The 17,927-nt window shown below is 39.2% G+C and overlaps 1 protein-coding gene across 1 annotated transcript in view; it reads right to left on the bottom strand.

Annotated features, from left to right (window-relative positions):
* Positions 1-449: 449 nt before the first annotated feature.
* Positions 450-17,927, bottom strand: part of ADAMTS5 (ADAM metallopeptidase with thrombospondin type 1 motif 5) — a 47,464-nt gene continuing 29,986 nt past the window's right edge. Inside the window, exons 4-8 of the mRNA XM_005511521.3 lie at positions 14,177-14,460; positions 12,720-12,903; positions 12,109-12,284; positions 11,102-11,277; positions 450-7,619 (exon numbers count right to left, since the gene is read on the bottom strand). Of these exons, the coding sequence (XP_005511578.2) occupies positions 7,046-7,619; positions 11,102-11,277; positions 12,109-12,284; positions 12,720-12,903; positions 14,177-14,460 (1,394 nt within the window). The 3' untranslated portion in view covers positions 450-7,045. The remainder of the gene's footprint in view (positions 7,620-11,101; positions 11,278-12,108; positions 12,285-12,719; positions 12,904-14,176; positions 14,461-17,927) is intronic.

A 17,927-nucleotide genomic window follows, 5' to 3' on the forward strand; every position in this document is an offset into this window, starting at 1 on the left:
CTGTATCGCCACTTCTGCGCACATTGTAGGCCAACAGTGCCTGTTCTGGAAAGTTTTTCCTACTCTTAGACTGGTCCATATTGCTAATTATCAATCTCATTCTGAGTATCTTAATCTGCCCTTTCTGCAGGATGTTGCTTTTGGAGAGACCCCATGGATTTCATGGAGATCGCCAGTATTTACCATCCTTCTGAACTGCAGCAAATGGGAACTTTGAGGCTCTGGAAGAGCACCGAATGCTGCTCTCTGCACTTTCCTGCTATGTTTCATGACTCCCAAAACCAATTTGACACAACTCCCCCCCATCACAACTGGAGTGCAATGTTTACACAAAGACAGAGCATTTATGCCTTAATGTAGGGATCAGCTCAATCTCTTTACGCTTGTCTGTCTCCAGTGGGGCACAAATGGCAAACACCAGCCCAGAAATATACCATATAGAAAAAATCTTTTGGACCTACGATACAGTTTGTATTTATTACTTTTACTGAAATCACAGAATCAAATGATTTAAGTTTACAACTGGTAAATTATACATATGTAATAGTTTACAAAACAAAATATTGGCCTTCAATGTGTCATAGTACAGTGTAGACCTTGTACAGTTCAGTTCAAACGAATTTATATTTTGCATAACATATTATTTATGATGTAAACTGGCTGACATAGTAGTGCTCTGAAAATGTTAACTCTCTTCAAATAAACACATAGCAGGATGAAAAGAAGTTTTGTGACACATCTTGGTTTTTCAAGGGGTGTTTCAGCCAAGTTATCTGTAATGCGCAAAGCGACACTTCCCAGAATATGCTGACACCAATAAAATGTATAAAGAGGCACATGAAATAAACTAAGCAAAACCAAACGTTTTGCTTTCCCGTTGGTCTTGCCTACAACACCTCTCTTGTTTTATCTCATCTGATGTTAGGCAGATGACCTGGCAATAGATATTAAATTAATTTATTGCTGTACAGGAGTATACACTGTCTCCAAATTACTTGAATTCAGTATATTATTTCCTGTATCTGATGGCATTTCAACAATGCATATAGGCTTGACTGCCAGTAGGTTCCCTATGATAAACTAGCTCAAAATTTCACAGTTCATATGATAAATTGTGTAAACCAGTTCCTATAAATTAAAAGACAAATTATGCTGTCACTTAAAGTGGTATCAGTCTGAAGCAACTCCTGCGAAGCCAAGTGATGTAATGAAGTTACTCTGAATTTACATAGGTATAACTAAAACCAGCGTAACTATTTTGCCCTGTGAGTGCGAGTAATGGGGACCCACAAACTCATTTGTGTATATATACGTACATGGATGTGTTTATAGATACACAAGTATACGCATGCACACACAAAAACTATGCGTTTGCATTTAGCCACAGTTAAGTTCTACATGTGCCCATGTACGTGTTTCAGCATAGACCATGCAACACTGATGTACGTGGAAACGATTTTAATGTCCTTATGGTGACCATGAGCCTCTACAGGCAACTTCCAGGGCAAAACAACTGTGAGTTTTGTTTTCGACCTGCAACTCTGCAGTGTGCAGAGTGGCGGGACAATGTCCAGATGTTTGGTACAGTGTCTGGAGAGAAGTTCGTACACCACTCACCTGGAAGACTACGAATATGTTTGGGGTGTTTCAAATTTTGAATGCTATCACTGAAAACTTGTACTTATAGTAACATCTTCTAACCCCCAAAGCGGAGGTCCTAATAATTTCTCATATGTTAAGAGTCATTACTGGTACACGTGACAAACCAGAAACAGCTCCATTTGCAATGTTATTCGAAACAAGAATGTTGAAGTAGCTTTACTATGTAAGCTAGTATCAGTGTACCCACAGGAACAAAACCCTCTTGAAAATATTACCAGTAACAAGTAAAAACGTAATTATACACTCTGGTAGCTCTAAAAAACTGATCACTTAATTAAGAAACAAACCCCTCCAAACCAGCAACTTTTTTTTCCTGAAAATTGCAGCCCATGCTCAGAGAATCTAATTTTGCCTCTTGCCGTAGGCTCCATCTTCCTCAGTGACGAAGAACAACATGGCATGCATTAGCACGAGGACAAACACTCACCTAAACGTATTGCTGAAAACCCACAATTATTGATGTTTCATCCTTACAAAACCTTTTTAAAGCCTGCCCTAAAGATCGCCAAAGGCCAGCATCACCCACTGGCCATCGCAGTTACATCCAAAGCCTTGTGGCTGGCGCTGGGGCTTTGGTGGTGCCCAGACGGCAGCCGTCACTGGGCAGAGAGGCTGAGCTGGAGTTTAACCCGGTGGGCACTGACAAGCAAGATAACTTTCAACAGTTTGAAATAGATTATTTGCAGTTTGTAGTTTTGTCCTTAGGGTGAAGTGGCTACAGAAGTCAGTTGTATTGTTAAATAAACTGACTGTAGAAAAGCTGTAGGTTTGTCTATATTGCATTTTTTTTCCTTACACTGGGCTCGATACCCGTTCCCTTGAGTTCAGCAGTAGTTGGACTGGACGAAAAGTGGAAGCAAACATATTGTTATTTTCAAGGAAACGCATGCTTTGCTGGCTTTCTTGCATCTGACTTTGCCTGATGTCGTGCAAAGAGCTAGAATACAATGAAGTAAAACATTGTGAAGCCTTCCAAATCGAACTTTTGACTTTTTATAGCCATATATACATATTTATGTATGTATATAAATGGTGAAAAGACTGAAAAAGTAGCTTAATGGTTCATAACCCAAATGGTACGTTGTTTCAGCTCTGTTTTTAAAGAGGCACACGAGAGCTTCTCCGCAGTGTTTTCACTTAAATGTAAGAAGCTGCATGAGAGAAGACCCACTTGCCAACCTGACAACTCAGAGAAACTTCATTCACACAGAGGACTCTCATTTCCTACAAGTCTGAGCTTGCTCCCGTTGAAGCCAAGGGTAAGACTGACCAGCTTGGGTGGTAAATCGCTGAGGCAGCAGCATCACCTGCGTGCACCTCTGCAAGGCCAGTCTGTTGTCTGGCTTTTCTAGGAGCTTCTGTGTTGGGTTTTTTGTCTCTTTTTGGTCCACAGCCATTTATGACTTGCTAGGTGAGAGATTTTCAAAGTGAATTGTAACAAAGAGCTTTGAGCATGAGGTGTCGCTAAATTAAAGACCTACAACTTGTCTAAGAAAAAGATGGTAGCAGAAAGAGAATATACATCTACACAGTGGGCACACACGTATACACATATACTCTTGTTTCTTGCAGAAAGCTTTCTAAATAAAAACATACAAAAAATAACCAGTGCTATACATTATGTAAACTCACGAGGCGTACTTTCAACATAAATTTGAAGCATAAATTAAATGAGAGTGAGAAAGAGAGAGACAGAGACGATAGTAAAACATTTTAAATATAGAATTTGCACAATTGGTATTTTTGTTAAATAAGAATAAATAAATTCATTACATCAGTTCACATACCAGTTGTAAAAACAATAAATTATTTTATTTTTTTCAGTGCTGTGTTACTTTTTTTCTTTTTTCTTTTTTTTTTTTACAATTGCGATTAATCCACAAGATTATTCCCTCTCCCCCTTGTGATAAAACTGCTTCCACAGGAGGGCAGCTAAATTTAATTTCTTGTATACAGTCAAACTAAAGATGATAGGCTCTCTTCTAATGAGAATGTCTTATTTGAAAAGCAGATGCTCTAAAACCCACTGATCTTAGGGGTCCAGCTCCACCCAGGGGCACTGGGGACGTGTCCCAAAAAGTCAGCAGTGAATGTAACACTGAGGATTGTTTCTTTCTATGCAAAGAGCAACACTCTGGGCTTCTAACCCCTAGATGCATTTTATGACTCCTGTTTGGCAACAGTCAGTAGTAATGTAAACAATGACATAACAGTGTGAGTGACGAGGAATTTAGCTGAGAACAGAGGCTGAGGTGACAAAGTCACATACCTTGCACCAATTTTTCATTCATCAGTTACATGAAATAGCTCTGACTGACAAAAGCAAGGTTTGGAATCGGAGTCTGATTACAAAGAACAGCCAAAAAGCAAGTGTTAACGACAGCAGGGCTGACCCGGTTTATCTCACACTTCCAGGGTTGCTTCCTTGGTCTGTCCCCTTTGCTCCCTCACCGTGTAAAGGCAACTGCTTTTTGCTTGTGCCAATTTGCTTCATCACTACCCTGGTGAAAAGGGAAAAATCACTATAGTGGTTCGTTCTCATACTTATTTTTTATAAATAAACTCTTTCTATGAACAAAAGATACTCTTAATCTAAGGAAGTTTTATTTTTCTACCCGCTTACGATATCACTCTTCTGGAGCCTGAATATCATCCAAAAGCTTTACTCGTCCTGTTGAATATATAATAAATTATTACTATGATGCAAACGCAAATACTTGCACATTCTGCCTCTATTATGATAAAACTCAGGAAACAAATGCCACTTAATAGAGCAGCTGTATGCAGAGACAAATGTTAAGTCTACACTGAGACACATTAAGTCTCCTTATTTTTCCTCTCATGATGTTTTCTATTTGTTATGAACTTTTTTGAGAGGTTCTAGAACATATGTAGTACATATGTAAGTACAAAAATTAGATTACTTGAAAGGAAAATAAGACACTTCAAAGTGATCTATGTTAGAGAAGGCATAAATCTTAATTTTCCAGAACTCTGCAAATATTCAGAGCCTTGATCTTACTTCTTAGGTTGGGAACAGAGATTAAGTGGGGAATTTTCCTCAAGATCCACAGTTTTGCATAGGACTACTCCTAATAAGAAGGCCATGCCATTCTTGGAAGGTGAAGATCACTAGTTTGCAATTCACTTTGACAGAGGAGGATGCTCTGCCCGTATTGCTGTTTATTTAAAACCGGGTACAAAAATAGATCCTTTTCCAGGTTTCGTACTTGCAGATGAAGCAACTTTATGCTGTTTTGAAATCATCACATGCTTTCTAAGAGCTCATACAAACATGTCACAGTTGCGAAAACATGTTTGTGTCAGCCTGGAGCGAGACCTGCCCTTCTTGCTACACATACCAACAAGTTTACTGATTTCATGACCGGGATTTTCAGAAAAGCCAGGGGTATTTCAGTGATCGAGTACCCCTGACTTTACAGCTGTAAGGCTTGTCTGATAATCCTCCCCATACCCTCCTTTGTGGAGGAACAAAGGAATAAAAAGATGGAATTCTATTTTCATCAGTGTGTTATATCCCTTTTTTTTTTGGTTCATGTTATTTTAGGGCTTAATTCAAAGCCCGCTGATATAAAATGAAGCAATTATAACAGGGTTGCTCTCAGGCCTCCACCTGTTATCTGCATAAAGTGAAATGCCCATTCTTGGGTCACAGAATTTCTACCAGACAATAACGGGATTCAGAAATTGCTGCCAATGAAAATTATTACCAGCTACTGCCTGTACTGTGGAAACAGTCTTATTGATAATGGGCAAGTCCTCCACATCCTGATGTGGTTTGACTTCCTACCCTGTTTCCCCCAAAATGCGACAGGATCTTATATTAATTTTTGCTCCAAAAGATGCTTACTTTTTTACATGTATAGCTGCCTGGACACTATTTATATTTACTTTTTTTTAATGAACTGTAACTAGGGCTTATTTTTGGAGTAGGGCTTATATTTCAAGCATCCTCAAAAATCCTGAAAAATCATGCTAGGGTTTATTTTTGGGGTAGGTCTTATTTCTGGGGAAACAGGGTAGTGACCCCTCTTCTTCCCAAATGTGGTAGATATACGAAACATGAATGTCTTCTATAGCTTTTTAAAAAAAACAAAACCCAAACCACACACAAAACAATAAAAAAAGACAAATAGTTACAAACTTTTGCTGGTAAGATGAATACCAGAGTTAGACATGATGGACAAAACAGTGATAAAATATTAACTGCTTGCTGTGTTTTTTTGACCTTTATAGCCTCTTCAAAAGATGTAGGTACATTACACATTGTTAGATTCAAGGTGGAAGCCATAGAGAACATAACAGAGAAAGCAGTTGAACACAGTTTCAGAATAACTGAGTTAGGAGATGCTTGATTATCTTACCTGTAATTTTTGGTTCTCTAACTAGTTTCTACAAAATACAGTATGCCTTTGCTTTATGGAAAGAAGAAGCTAGCAGCTATTGTTCATCAACAACGAGGACCCCAGGCTGTGACACAGCTGGAACTAGTGGAAGGTTCACAAGCAAAGTGTACACAAATTCCTTCTAGCAGCCAAATCCTCCTCCTGCGTGTCAGACATACACACGGTGAGGAGTTGCTGGTGGTACTGGTATTTGAGCAATGTATACGTGGGGATCCTTGCTCTGCAAGCTGCTGCAGTGCTTCTTCTGAGAATTTCTTGGCGAAAACACAATATTTGTCATAGAACAATGATCCGTTGTCAGGAAATTCATAGCATGAAAATGTGTTTCCTTTTGTCAAAACCAAAAGGTATTACTTTTTAAAACCAGCAGCAAGCTCTTCATTTTCCAGTAAAACATCTGCAGCCCTTACTGAAGAATGGACCAAATCCACAAGGGCTGCAGATAAACTTTGGTCAATCACTTTGCTTATGAAGTTCATCTTTTGATTTTTTAATAGAACCAAGTGATATAAAGTGACATACCAAATGAAAGATATTTACAAAACAGTATAAAATAAGCTACTGTGGTGTCATGGGTACATGTGACATGTTCTAAGGACATACTGTATTAGAGGTAGGTGAAAAAGGGGAGATGATTCTGTAACCTTCAAATATCCCAGGATCCTCCATTCACTAGTTTTTCTTCTTTTGCATTATTTTATCTTATATTTTTGCAGGCACAGAGGGCTTATAATAACTTTAATGCTTTTTTTTTTTTTTGACGTATTAAGATCACCCTATTATTATTTAAAGCAGTGCACATCTTCATTTGGTCCAAATAGGCAGATTCTGCCCATAATTTGAGACTGTATGTAAGTACATTGAAGCCTTTGCTTCTCTCTGTCTGGGCAGACCTAATACCAGTATGTCAGCAATGGCTTAATCAAACCTCTTTTAAAGAAGATCACAACCACAGGTTAACACTTTTTCAACAAGCACTGTTTAAATGCTGACGGTCTCTGAGAGAGAAGACATCCCTTAGCTAATTTTCCATGCCCGTCTTTGCACTGGACAGTCCTGGTGTGCCATCCTGTGTCGCATGTTCGAGAACATGAAAGCCACGGCCCCGTAACCCAGCGGGGTTGCGTGAGCTGTGGAGTTACTTTGCTGCTGCTGCTGCCACTGCTGAAGACAGAGTTAGTCATTTGCCCTTGCTTCTTTGGCACGAAGAAACTGTAGCGGACATCCACCGGTTGAGTTGGATCAGTGGCGAGTATCTGCACAATAAGAACTTCTTTTGTGGCAGAGTGTCCCATTGCGTGCAAGAAATCATCTTTGTGGCTCCAGCCGCTGTAGTTCATGACAGTCCCGTTGATGTCAATGATTGTTTCTGATGTGGAGATCATGTATTTTCCATTGACAAGGTACTCACCGTTTTTCTTTTTCAGGGCCAGGTAAGCAGTGAACCTGCTCTGGTCCTTAGTCTTGAACTGCCGAACTTTGATGTGAGTTGCCCCTTCTGGGATTTTCACTATGTCTGTGTAGCCCTTGCTGAATGAAGGAAAAAAAAAAGAGCATTCAGTAGCTAGCGTGAAATAAGCCTCAGGTCTTAACTGCAACGCCTAATGAAGTCGCTGGCATGACACATCTTGCTTCGCTTTAGTTCAGGGCCTGAATCCATCTGGCTTGAGGGTTGTCTAAGATTAATTTAACCAGGTTCCACTGTTCATCTGTTGTATTGTTCTTTATATTCTTGAAGAAATTTCTACTGCACTTATTTCAAATTGTTTAATCTTTAGCTTTAGTAATGATTTTATGTGAGTCAGATAGATATAAGAGGGATGAAAAATAACAGATAGCTTATATATTTCAGCAAAGGGTGGGAGATATGAAATACGATGCATGCTTCGCCTGCCAAGGAAAGATAATGAGATATGCATTGGTTACAGATGTTTCTTGCTGTCTGTGCTATAATGATGATTAAGGAAAGCATGAGCAGAGTAACAGCTGGATAGAGGTACCTTGGGAACATTTGAAACTAATCTTGATCACTGAGAAAAAATTTGTTTACTTTTAAATTCATAAATCTGAAGATTAATTGTCAAGTGTCTAGTATGAGCTGCACCCAAATGTTTAATTTGTACCCTCACAGAGTTCTCTCTGTTGCTACTTATGAACGATCTTAATTCAGATTTAGAGAAAGATGTTTAACTTCTCTACTGAAAGTGACAAGCATTCAAAACCTGCAAGTGTGCTTGAACTTATCACTATTTCAAGTATGTTATTTATTTTAACTTTACTGATACATAGACAAAATGTATAGACTATATATAGCTATAAGCTACCAGCTGGACTTCGGAGACATATATTTTTCCTTCTAAACCTATTACAAAACCGTTCTGTAAGTATCTCATATCTGAAAAGTTTAGTGCTGAAACTTCTAGAGAAAAAGGAATGAGAAAATATACTAAAAACATCTGAAAGTGAAGGGGTCACCTTTGGGGTTTTTTAAAGAACAGACTGATAATTTTGAGAATTTTTGACTGCACAAGTAGAGTCTGCACAGAATACAGATTAAACTCCTGTGCTATTCCCCTGTTATGGGACAACAACTAAAACTCTATTGATTTAGCACCTCCACAAAGCTGAAGGAATATCGTGCGAAAAACAGGCTGGAGGGACTCTGCTCTACAGCACTGCATAAATATTTTTACATAACACTTGCCAAAATAACTCTGTTAAAACATGTTATTAAAGTTACAAAATAATTTGTTCAAAAACTAAAAGCAATACTGGAGAATTCAAGTCATCTGCACAAAGAAGCACGTGCAGCATTAATTCTCCTCTTTTCCAATTTCTGACGATTTGGCTTTACAGCCTTTAAAAACAGTTCTTAGGAAGCAAGCTTTCCAGAAGATTATGTTTTGACTGCTTTAAAAGAAAAAAGTACAAACAAATGTTATTATAGCAATTGTCTGCAATGGAAAATACTAGTTTTCCCTTGTACATTTAATAGTTTCCCTGTACACTTAAGGTACAGATTGCTACTGTTTGGTTTATGATAGACAGAAATGCAGGAGCTGCTATTTTTCAGTGGAGAAAAGATAATTTTACTGTAGCCACTGCCCTTTCATATGTAACAACAGTTTACAGACAATTAAGATTTCATTATTTTAATGAAAGGCTTATTTTAAAATAAATTACTTGCATAAGGGAATTATCTCAAACACTATTTCCAGTAGAAAATAAAACCTTGTTACTCCAAAATTCAATCAAAATTGAGTTAGAACATACTTGTCACTTACAGGTTGACTATTACTTTCTAAATGGGGCAACTTTTTGAATGCATTCAGGTTGAATGAATATTTTACTCTCTGACCAGTCTCATTTCAGTTAAAGGCATGATTTGAAGAGTGAGACAGTATCTTCGTAGGAATAATTATAATAGGATCTTTCCATTTCCAAGTATATCTATGCTACAGATCTGGCCTTAGTGACATTCATGGGGTTCCTTTAACATTATTGCTGGAGCCTGGATTCCAGCACAAGGTCCATTTCTGAATCACATGAACTATATCTCACACTGTCCTCTTCATTAAGACATCCCAGATATTTCAATATTTACAAATTGGAAAAGATTTTATTTACGTAGTTAATAATTTGGATGGAAAGTAATTCTTTTTGGCAGAGGTGTTTTGTCATCTCTAGGTGGTTTACCAGGAAGAAGATTAGTTACGTTTATTTTTAGAATAAATTCATTCTCAAAGCCATTCTTCACTGCTATTAATCAGTATGTCAAAATGTATAGAAACTGAAGTTCATTTCAGGAGTCAGATTTCAACTTCTAGTAGCTTTCAATGTGCTGTGTAAGAATATGGAAGACATAAACCAGAATCAAGTTTATGCACAATTTAAAAGATGGTACACTAATGCAGTCACACATATAGAGTAAAAATTGTCAACTGAAAGTTTCTAAGAGTAGGTCAGTACATCAGTCCTTTGAGATCTTAGAATCTATATAAATGATAACTAAAAATCTTAATTTTTCTACTAATCTTAAGACTTGAAGAGGGAGGGAAACGAGTTGAGACAGGAGGCAGACTTACTTGACAGTGCTATCTCAGTACAAAGCTTACTGCTGCCCACAGTGTGATCAGGGAAAACCATGGGTTAGTTCCTTCTATTTTACTTGTATTACATTTTATTATAGTTAAAAGCAGAACTCTGGCAGAATAATGTCTTATGGATAACTGCTATAAATATTTTGGCTTAAAAAAAAAATCCATCTGGAGACCAATATTGGACAATGGACATGAAGGGATATAGCAAATACCATGTTTTAGCCTATGTTTACTTCTGACATCTCATCTAGTCATCTAAACTCCATATATACTCAGCAGTGTGGAAAGGTATTTTTAGGTTATAATCCCTCTCAGCTATTAAGGAAGAATTTTACAGCTGTGCTCTAATGCTGTCCACTTCTCTCCACTAACTACACAAGGAATCCATGTCACTAGATCAGGTGAGATTTCCTCATTGCCATTGAAAGTCAGATGAGATGAAACACGTTCTTAGTGTGTACTTGCCAACAGTATCATATGCGAAATGCAGAGTTTCGGATGCACCCAGATTATTCTGACCCCAACAACCTTCTGATTCATTCCTCTCTTCCCTTTCCTCTCTTCTCTGAAAACCACAGGCCATCTGAACAGAAAGATCAGCAAGTAGCACAAGATGCTATGCCTAATTCTAGGCAAACTTCCTCTTACAGGGTCTTCACATGTGTCACTGGCCCTTGGTGTCAGAAATGGGCTGGGTAGAGTGTTTTGCCCATTGATTATTTGCCAGTTTCAGGGTATTGTTAAGAGGCTAGCTGTAAACATCTGGAAAGCGCAATAAAGCACAGGCAACGTACTTCTTTGCTGAAGCTTCATACAAAACTATATTGCATTTAGTGACAGAAAGCAAGCAAGAACATAGCAGAGTTACTATCTGCACAACGAGATGTATTTACTAATACTCAAGACCAATACCTCTTTTTGGTAAAGGTTCCCATGACTTTTGTACAGCTGGAATTGTCTCCTCCGCACACCCCGCACTTGTCGTACTGGAGCTTTGAACCGATGATGCCATCACAACCAGTTCGGATGCATTTTCCCCGGACGCAGACTGAATTACTGTACGGTCGACATTCAGTACCATCAGTTACCTAGGCAATCAAATTACTGTTAATTAAAGCTACTGTGGATAAAAGTTGCTTTTGTGAATCTGATCAGCAAAACCCAGTTATTTATTTATGTCACCTACTCAGAACAGGGTGCCTACCCTGACAGCCCATACTGAGTTTCTCTCACATTCCCAGCACAAAAGCAGATGAAATTTAGCAAAGGGCTGAAAGCAATGATAGATAACTCCACCATAAGACATTAAAATCACCCTGGCTTTAATGATGATCTCACAGGTTATTAAGAAAACATCAGTAGTTAAAGACAGCCTTGCATTTGAGCTAAATATTACCTTCTCAACATTTAGAGGCAGAAAACTGCAAATATTTGCATGGCAAACCTTTCAGTTTGAATTGCATCTGATATAACAAATTGACCACAAGTCACATCTATACTAATTGGCTAATTATTCTGTATTAATTTGTACCATAAGAGTTACTCTGGATTCAATGTAGTTCATGGTAAAACTTATTACTTTACTCATAGTACTCTCTCCTCCAGAAAACCCCAAATGACAGATGACTCTCCAGGCAGAAACGCTTTATCCACTACTGAAAACAAACTAGCGCAGAGCGCACTAAGAGGCCCATATGTTTCATGAATCCACTTAATGAGATGTGGAAAAAACTTAACTAATTTCAGAGGCCTATGCTGATCCTAATGTATATCCAGTGGATCAAACCATTAAATCTAATTACACAGCTAAATTTTTGAATCATACGATTAACTTCTTTTCCCTCATTGTCGGGAAAGCTCTTTAAGACACAGGTAACTTCTAAACTGGAGCATGAAATCAAGATTGGAGATGCCGTTACCTTCTGAGAAAATACCACGTAATATCCAGTTCCTTTGGCTCGGCAGGTGAGCTTGCAAACATCTCCGGGAAGTACTCCAGCATACTTGGGGACCCATTCAACAAAAGTCTTGACACCCTTTGCATCAGACTGAAAGCCATTCCTTGCTTCACACTGCTCTTGCCGAAAAGATTTAGCTGTAGAATTATTCACATCATTAGTGACTATTTCAGACCATGCTGCAAATATCATTATGCTCATATATTATTCCAATTTCTTTTTAAAGTAATTTTAAAGTTACGTTGCTGTATCTCTTTACTTAGAACCAGCCTTCAAATCCTTCGACTGTTTTAGCTTGGCAATAACCATTAAAAGACCAAAGTCTGCATTATGGTTCATTTTCTATGACTGAAACTGCTTTTCATTCAAGTGTCCTTTCTGTATGGCACCACGCTGGTGATGGGGGAAGAACTGTGTTACTGTATTAATGACGAATGTCTTGCCTTGGCAAATACATTTTGGAGAAACTACAATGGACCTTTGTTGCTTCCTTCCGAAGCTGATGTTCAGTATTTGCTATATGTGAACACAGAGGCTGGAGCACAGAGCCCCTTTGGCACGCAGGCACTCACCGTTGGCAGGGCAGGGCACGACGTTGCAGGAGCGGTAGATGGCCCTCTTGCCCGTGCAGTACCGGCCGTTGTTCCTGGGAGCCGGGTTGTTGCAGTGACGATACGCAAACTGAACTCCTCCGCCACATGTACGGGAACACTGGCCCCAAGGTCCCCACGACCCCCAGTTACCGTGGCTTGAAGCCTGAAATATATGGAATGGTGGGAGGTAAGGACATCACCCACGTGTGAATAAAGGCGCTACATCTCAAAGACACTGCTAATATATAATCCTCAGCTGAAGGCATCTCCTTGGTCATTTTAATCAGGGGTAAAAGGCCTTCGGAGTCTTCTTTCTCCCTCCCGGCACAGTTAATTTCTGTCTTTTATCTGTACCTTGACGACGTTTTATTTGTCACTGGGCATGCAAATGCAACACCAGGCCTGCCTTCAGCCTGCTTCATGGAACACACCATGCACCAGAAATAGTGCCCACAGTCTCATGTGTTGCTCTCTTATTTTTGCTATTCCCACCAATGTCCCCCTTAAACTAGATCCAGGGGATCTGGCTCCCAGAATATGTTCATAAGGTTAATCTATGATTAATTAAGTGCAATTATTGTGATATGTAGGTATTGTTCTGAATTGCTGGCAAGAGATGGAGTGGTCAGATATAGTTTGCAACTGCTAAATTGGCTACCTAGAAAGAGTATTGCAACAGCACGTATAAGCATATAATTCCATTTAAAATGGTGTTATAAGGTCTGTAGCTTGATTTGAATGAGTTTCATAGTTTGCAAATATCTTTTCAAAGCTCTAAAAATCCATGCAAGGTCCCTTCCAACCTAAACTATTCTATGATTCTATACTTCCGTGGGTATAACAGGAGGGGCAGTACTACTGTCTACGCAGTAAATTCAGAAGTCTCTGAACTGTGCAGCTGACAGTTCTCATGAGCCTGAAGACCCTTCAGATGTATAAAGTTGGCAGAGAGGACTCTGTCACTGGAGGTACAAACTTTTCTGCTCCAGAAATTATATTCTGCATGAACTCCATCCACCTTTCTCTTCACTAGAGTTAGGGCCCTGAGGCCTTTCAGATGTGGGCTGCAAATTATAATTACAGATTTAATTCTGCCTCACAATCCATTGCCATGAAGTCAGGAAGGTAAGAATAGGTCCTTGACAATCTTTCCTTCTGTCCTGAGACCTGATTTCCTGAACGGGCAAATCCACTATTCTGAAGGGATGCTCTTAGTTTTCCAGGAATGAAGGCTTTCATACTTCAAGAAGAAAACACGCTTCCTGAAACTCAGCAGTGTTTTTCCTATATCTCTCACCAGTAACACTTCAATTACATGATAAAAATAAGGCAGCTTTCAATCTGACTTCCATAAAGTCCTTTTCACTCCCACAAAAATCAGCACTGTTGACCATCATGCCTTCCAGGATTCCCTAGGGTCACAGCTGGTAACTTACTGAGTAGTATTTCTTCTTGGTTTTGTCAACACATTTTCCCTGGAGGCAGATCCTCCCTTTTCCACATGGTGTTCCCTCCACAGCAGGCAGCTTCTTAGTCAGACAAACCATCTGACCTTGGCGAACAACTGCACACCAGAGGCGAGAGCACACATCCATGCCGGGACACACGGTGTACTCAGGTCCAAACGCCAGTTTGCACTGACGAATAGCATCGTAGGTTTGTCCTGGAAGCTCCTCGGGGCCCAGGATCTGCTTTCGTGGTTGGTCCAGCAAACAGTTACCTAAAAGAGCAAACCAACCTGCTATTACTCATTTCCTAGTTTTCTCTGCAGTGGTGCAAATCTGTCATTCAAGTTAGGCAGAGCGATGATGGCAGTGAACTTCATTCAAAGGATGCTGACGTGAACGGAAAGGCTCTCTGAGAGGTCATCAGGTTTTGGACAAGGTTGTACTATTGAAACTGTGTTCTCACCAAGCAGCACACCAGGTGTCGAGCAATGTCCAGTCCAAGAGTGTAAATGAGTTTTACTCAGGTCCCTTTGGCCTTTCCTCCTGGTTTCCTTTATCTGAATTGACTCTGCATATATGCCACTCTAATTATCCATTTATGATATAAGAAATGGTCAAGACTCATGGCAAAATATGCGAATTTTGAGACAGAATCAGAAATGATAAAGCTTCTAAAGGGATGCCAGAAAAATCACAAAAGCCAGACTTGTAGCCAATGAGGTACTTTTTTAAAAAAAAGAAAACCCCAACAGATCAAAGGAAAAATGTAAGCCGCATATCAAAACTAATGTTGGCGGTAACTCTGGACTGGGCTTTCCTTGTAAGTAATGATACTTGGCTGCTTCTGAAATTAGTTTGAAGAGGGCTATCCATTTCATACAAAACTACATGAATAACAGAAAGAAGATTTGTCTGGCACACTCTAAAAGTGAGAATTCGCATTTAGCTTCTAGAAGATCTACCGATAGATTTTTTTTTACTATTGAAAAACTTGTTGAGATTTATTCAGTGTAAGCTCTTTTACACTTCATGAAAAGGATATGTGGTCTGGGCAAGCTTCACTTATCCTTGGCCAAAATAACTTACCACAATTTACCTCACTTTGGAACCTACATGGATGTTCTTCAGTTGGATCATGGGTGAAAAAAAGGCTATCCAAAAAATCCTCACTATTTACACAAAAATGAGAGACTTTCAAGAGACAGCAATGAATTTAAACAAACCAAATAGCCCATCTCTCAATGGCTTGTGTTTTTCCTCTAGAGCACACACTTGGTGCAACTGTTCTTTTCTTCCTCTAGAGACTAAGGCCAAATCAGCCAAAAATTTTTTCTGTATCACGGTTCACTACCAAAAAAGTTTTAGCTTTTTGCCTTGTTAATCTTCTTCCATTTGTCCTTTGCCAACCCAGATTTACCCTAGCCTTATCTTTAATCAAGGTGTGCCAATGCTAACTGATGAGCTGAGTACCATGAGATAAAGATAACTAAAATCATTCAAAGCCTGGTGTAGTGTAAAATATGAAAGCCATGGTGAAGAGTGAGGAAGCAGTTGTTTGTTTGGTTGGTTGTTTTTTTCCCAGGGTTTCTGAAAAGGACATCATTGGCAAAAGTCGCTGTCAAAAATATAGTCTGTTAAAACAAAAAACAAAGTCCTCTTTCATATACCTTGTGATGAGGGAGGAAGCTAGTACTGTGTCAGGGCAGTGATGGGAAGGCACTAGCATGTAAACACTTAGTGGTATACGCTACTATTATATATATACTGCTTGTTCATCAAACTCCCAACCATTATTTAGTATTTTAACACATCGTAATAACACATAATTTTGTCATGACAGATACTGCTGCCCATTCCTGAGATCTACCAAGACTGACATAACTGGAAATATACATTTAGAGAAAAAAGAAAAAAAAAGTCACATCCTAGCATATACTTGACTTGTCAATCACTTTAGTTAACGCTTGTTTTAGTATCTTTCACATGCGAATAACAAACAGGTTTCACAGGCTTACATGGCAAATATAGCATTTTTTCCCCTTCAGAATACAGAGGAATGAGATCCAAAGTTCTCCTTAACCAATACTGCTTCGAGGAAACATATATTATGTCTATAAAGCCAAGTGTTCCAGCTGATCCAGCTGATCTCACGTGATAAATTCAAGAGTGAAGATAGGAAAGGTCCCTAAGGCTTCCCCACAGGAAAACAACCCAAAACTTTACATTTATAGATAGTACCCATGGTAATCTATGTTTAGACAGGTTGCAATGAAATGCAGGTGTCTTCACCACCAGCTGGTCCAACCTCCTACTTGCAATGGTCAGAAAAGACAGAGTTGAGAAGCGAAGAATGGTTTGCCTCAGGTCCCCTGATTGAGAGGGCAGAGAGGGCTCCAGTTCACTACATTATATCACAACACACAGAGTGTGTACATACTGCTATTTCCATTTTTTGCCCTGAATACCAAAGAACATCTGTGTGGCCTGGAAGAGAGCACCATTGTTGTCTAATGACAGTGTTAATGAAGCTGTCTCATTTATCTCTCCTCAGTGTTATGTGCAATATATCTTGGGTAAAAAAAGGCAGAATAAGATCTGTGCAGGAAGCAGATAACCAGGATATAAATTAATTAAAAGAGAAACAGCCTTTGTTTCAGGTTGCACAGAGCACTGAGCACTCTGACTAAACACAATAAATTGCAGGCAATCATACCACAGCCTAGTGGTTGGCATGACAATAAAAGCAATTAGTACCTTAGGAGAAGGTTGGCTAAAAGCAGATGCAAATAAATGTCACTGTCTTCTGGACACTAAGTGAGTCTTTTCTTCCTAAATGTCAAACTGCTGTCTGGGGTCATCTCATGAGTGTAAAACAAATGGAGATATCATGACGATGATGTTTACAGTTCTCAGAGTGGGCCTCAGGAGACAGGGAATCAGCACCTTGATCCTCCACAGACCTCCTGGTTGACCTTGAACAAGACATTTATATTGGGATTTATTTAGCTGACTTTAACCGTATGTAATGCTGGTGTCTGCAATGCAGTCTGCTGTCAGATGTTTCACTACTCAGGCAAACGATTTTACAATGTAATTCGGCAGCAGTAATGCAACTCATGAGATCAGTCAAACCATTGCTGCCTTTGATTACATCCCTCTGCACTATGATGGGAACTTAAATACCCAGTTTAGGAGTAGCTACCTGCATAGGTGAGCTTTTGCTCACATTTTATAAGATAAGCCTGCTCCCCAACATCGCTTTCCAAATTTAGAAAACATCAGTATTTGATAAAGTGATGCTAAAGAATTGCAGTTGCTCTTACAGCAGTATGGTGTGAACATCTATATCTATATAGGAAACTTACTTTAAGCCTTATAAGACATGGACTATTCTTTTGTAGTAGAATACTGTACACAGATCCAAACTTATGAACTTCATTCGCACTTCTTTGTGATTAGCTGTACGGAGCAGCAGGTGAAGCACTTTATTTATTTCCCCACACCAATGCTGCCATGCCATCTTTGTCACAAAGCACAATCCATAAACTTATGCCTGTTCAGACCAAAAGCCAGGTGCAAACTGCTTATGCTGCCTATCAGAGAACAGAAGACTCTCCTTGTTCCCTGTTTCCCACATAAACATCTGTGCCAAACCTGGTCACAGATTTCCTAGAAGAAAGCCTGGCGTATGAATATCCGTATTCTTTAATTACAACTGCTATTTTCTGCTTTCCTCATC

This window comes from Columba livia, chromosome 1 (genome assembly GCF_036013475.1).
Source record: "Columba livia isolate bColLiv1 breed racing homer chromosome 1, bColLiv1.pat.W.v2, whole genome shotgun sequence".
NCBI classification, from domain to species: Eukaryota; Metazoa; Chordata; class Aves; order Columbiformes; family Columbidae; genus Columba; species Columba livia.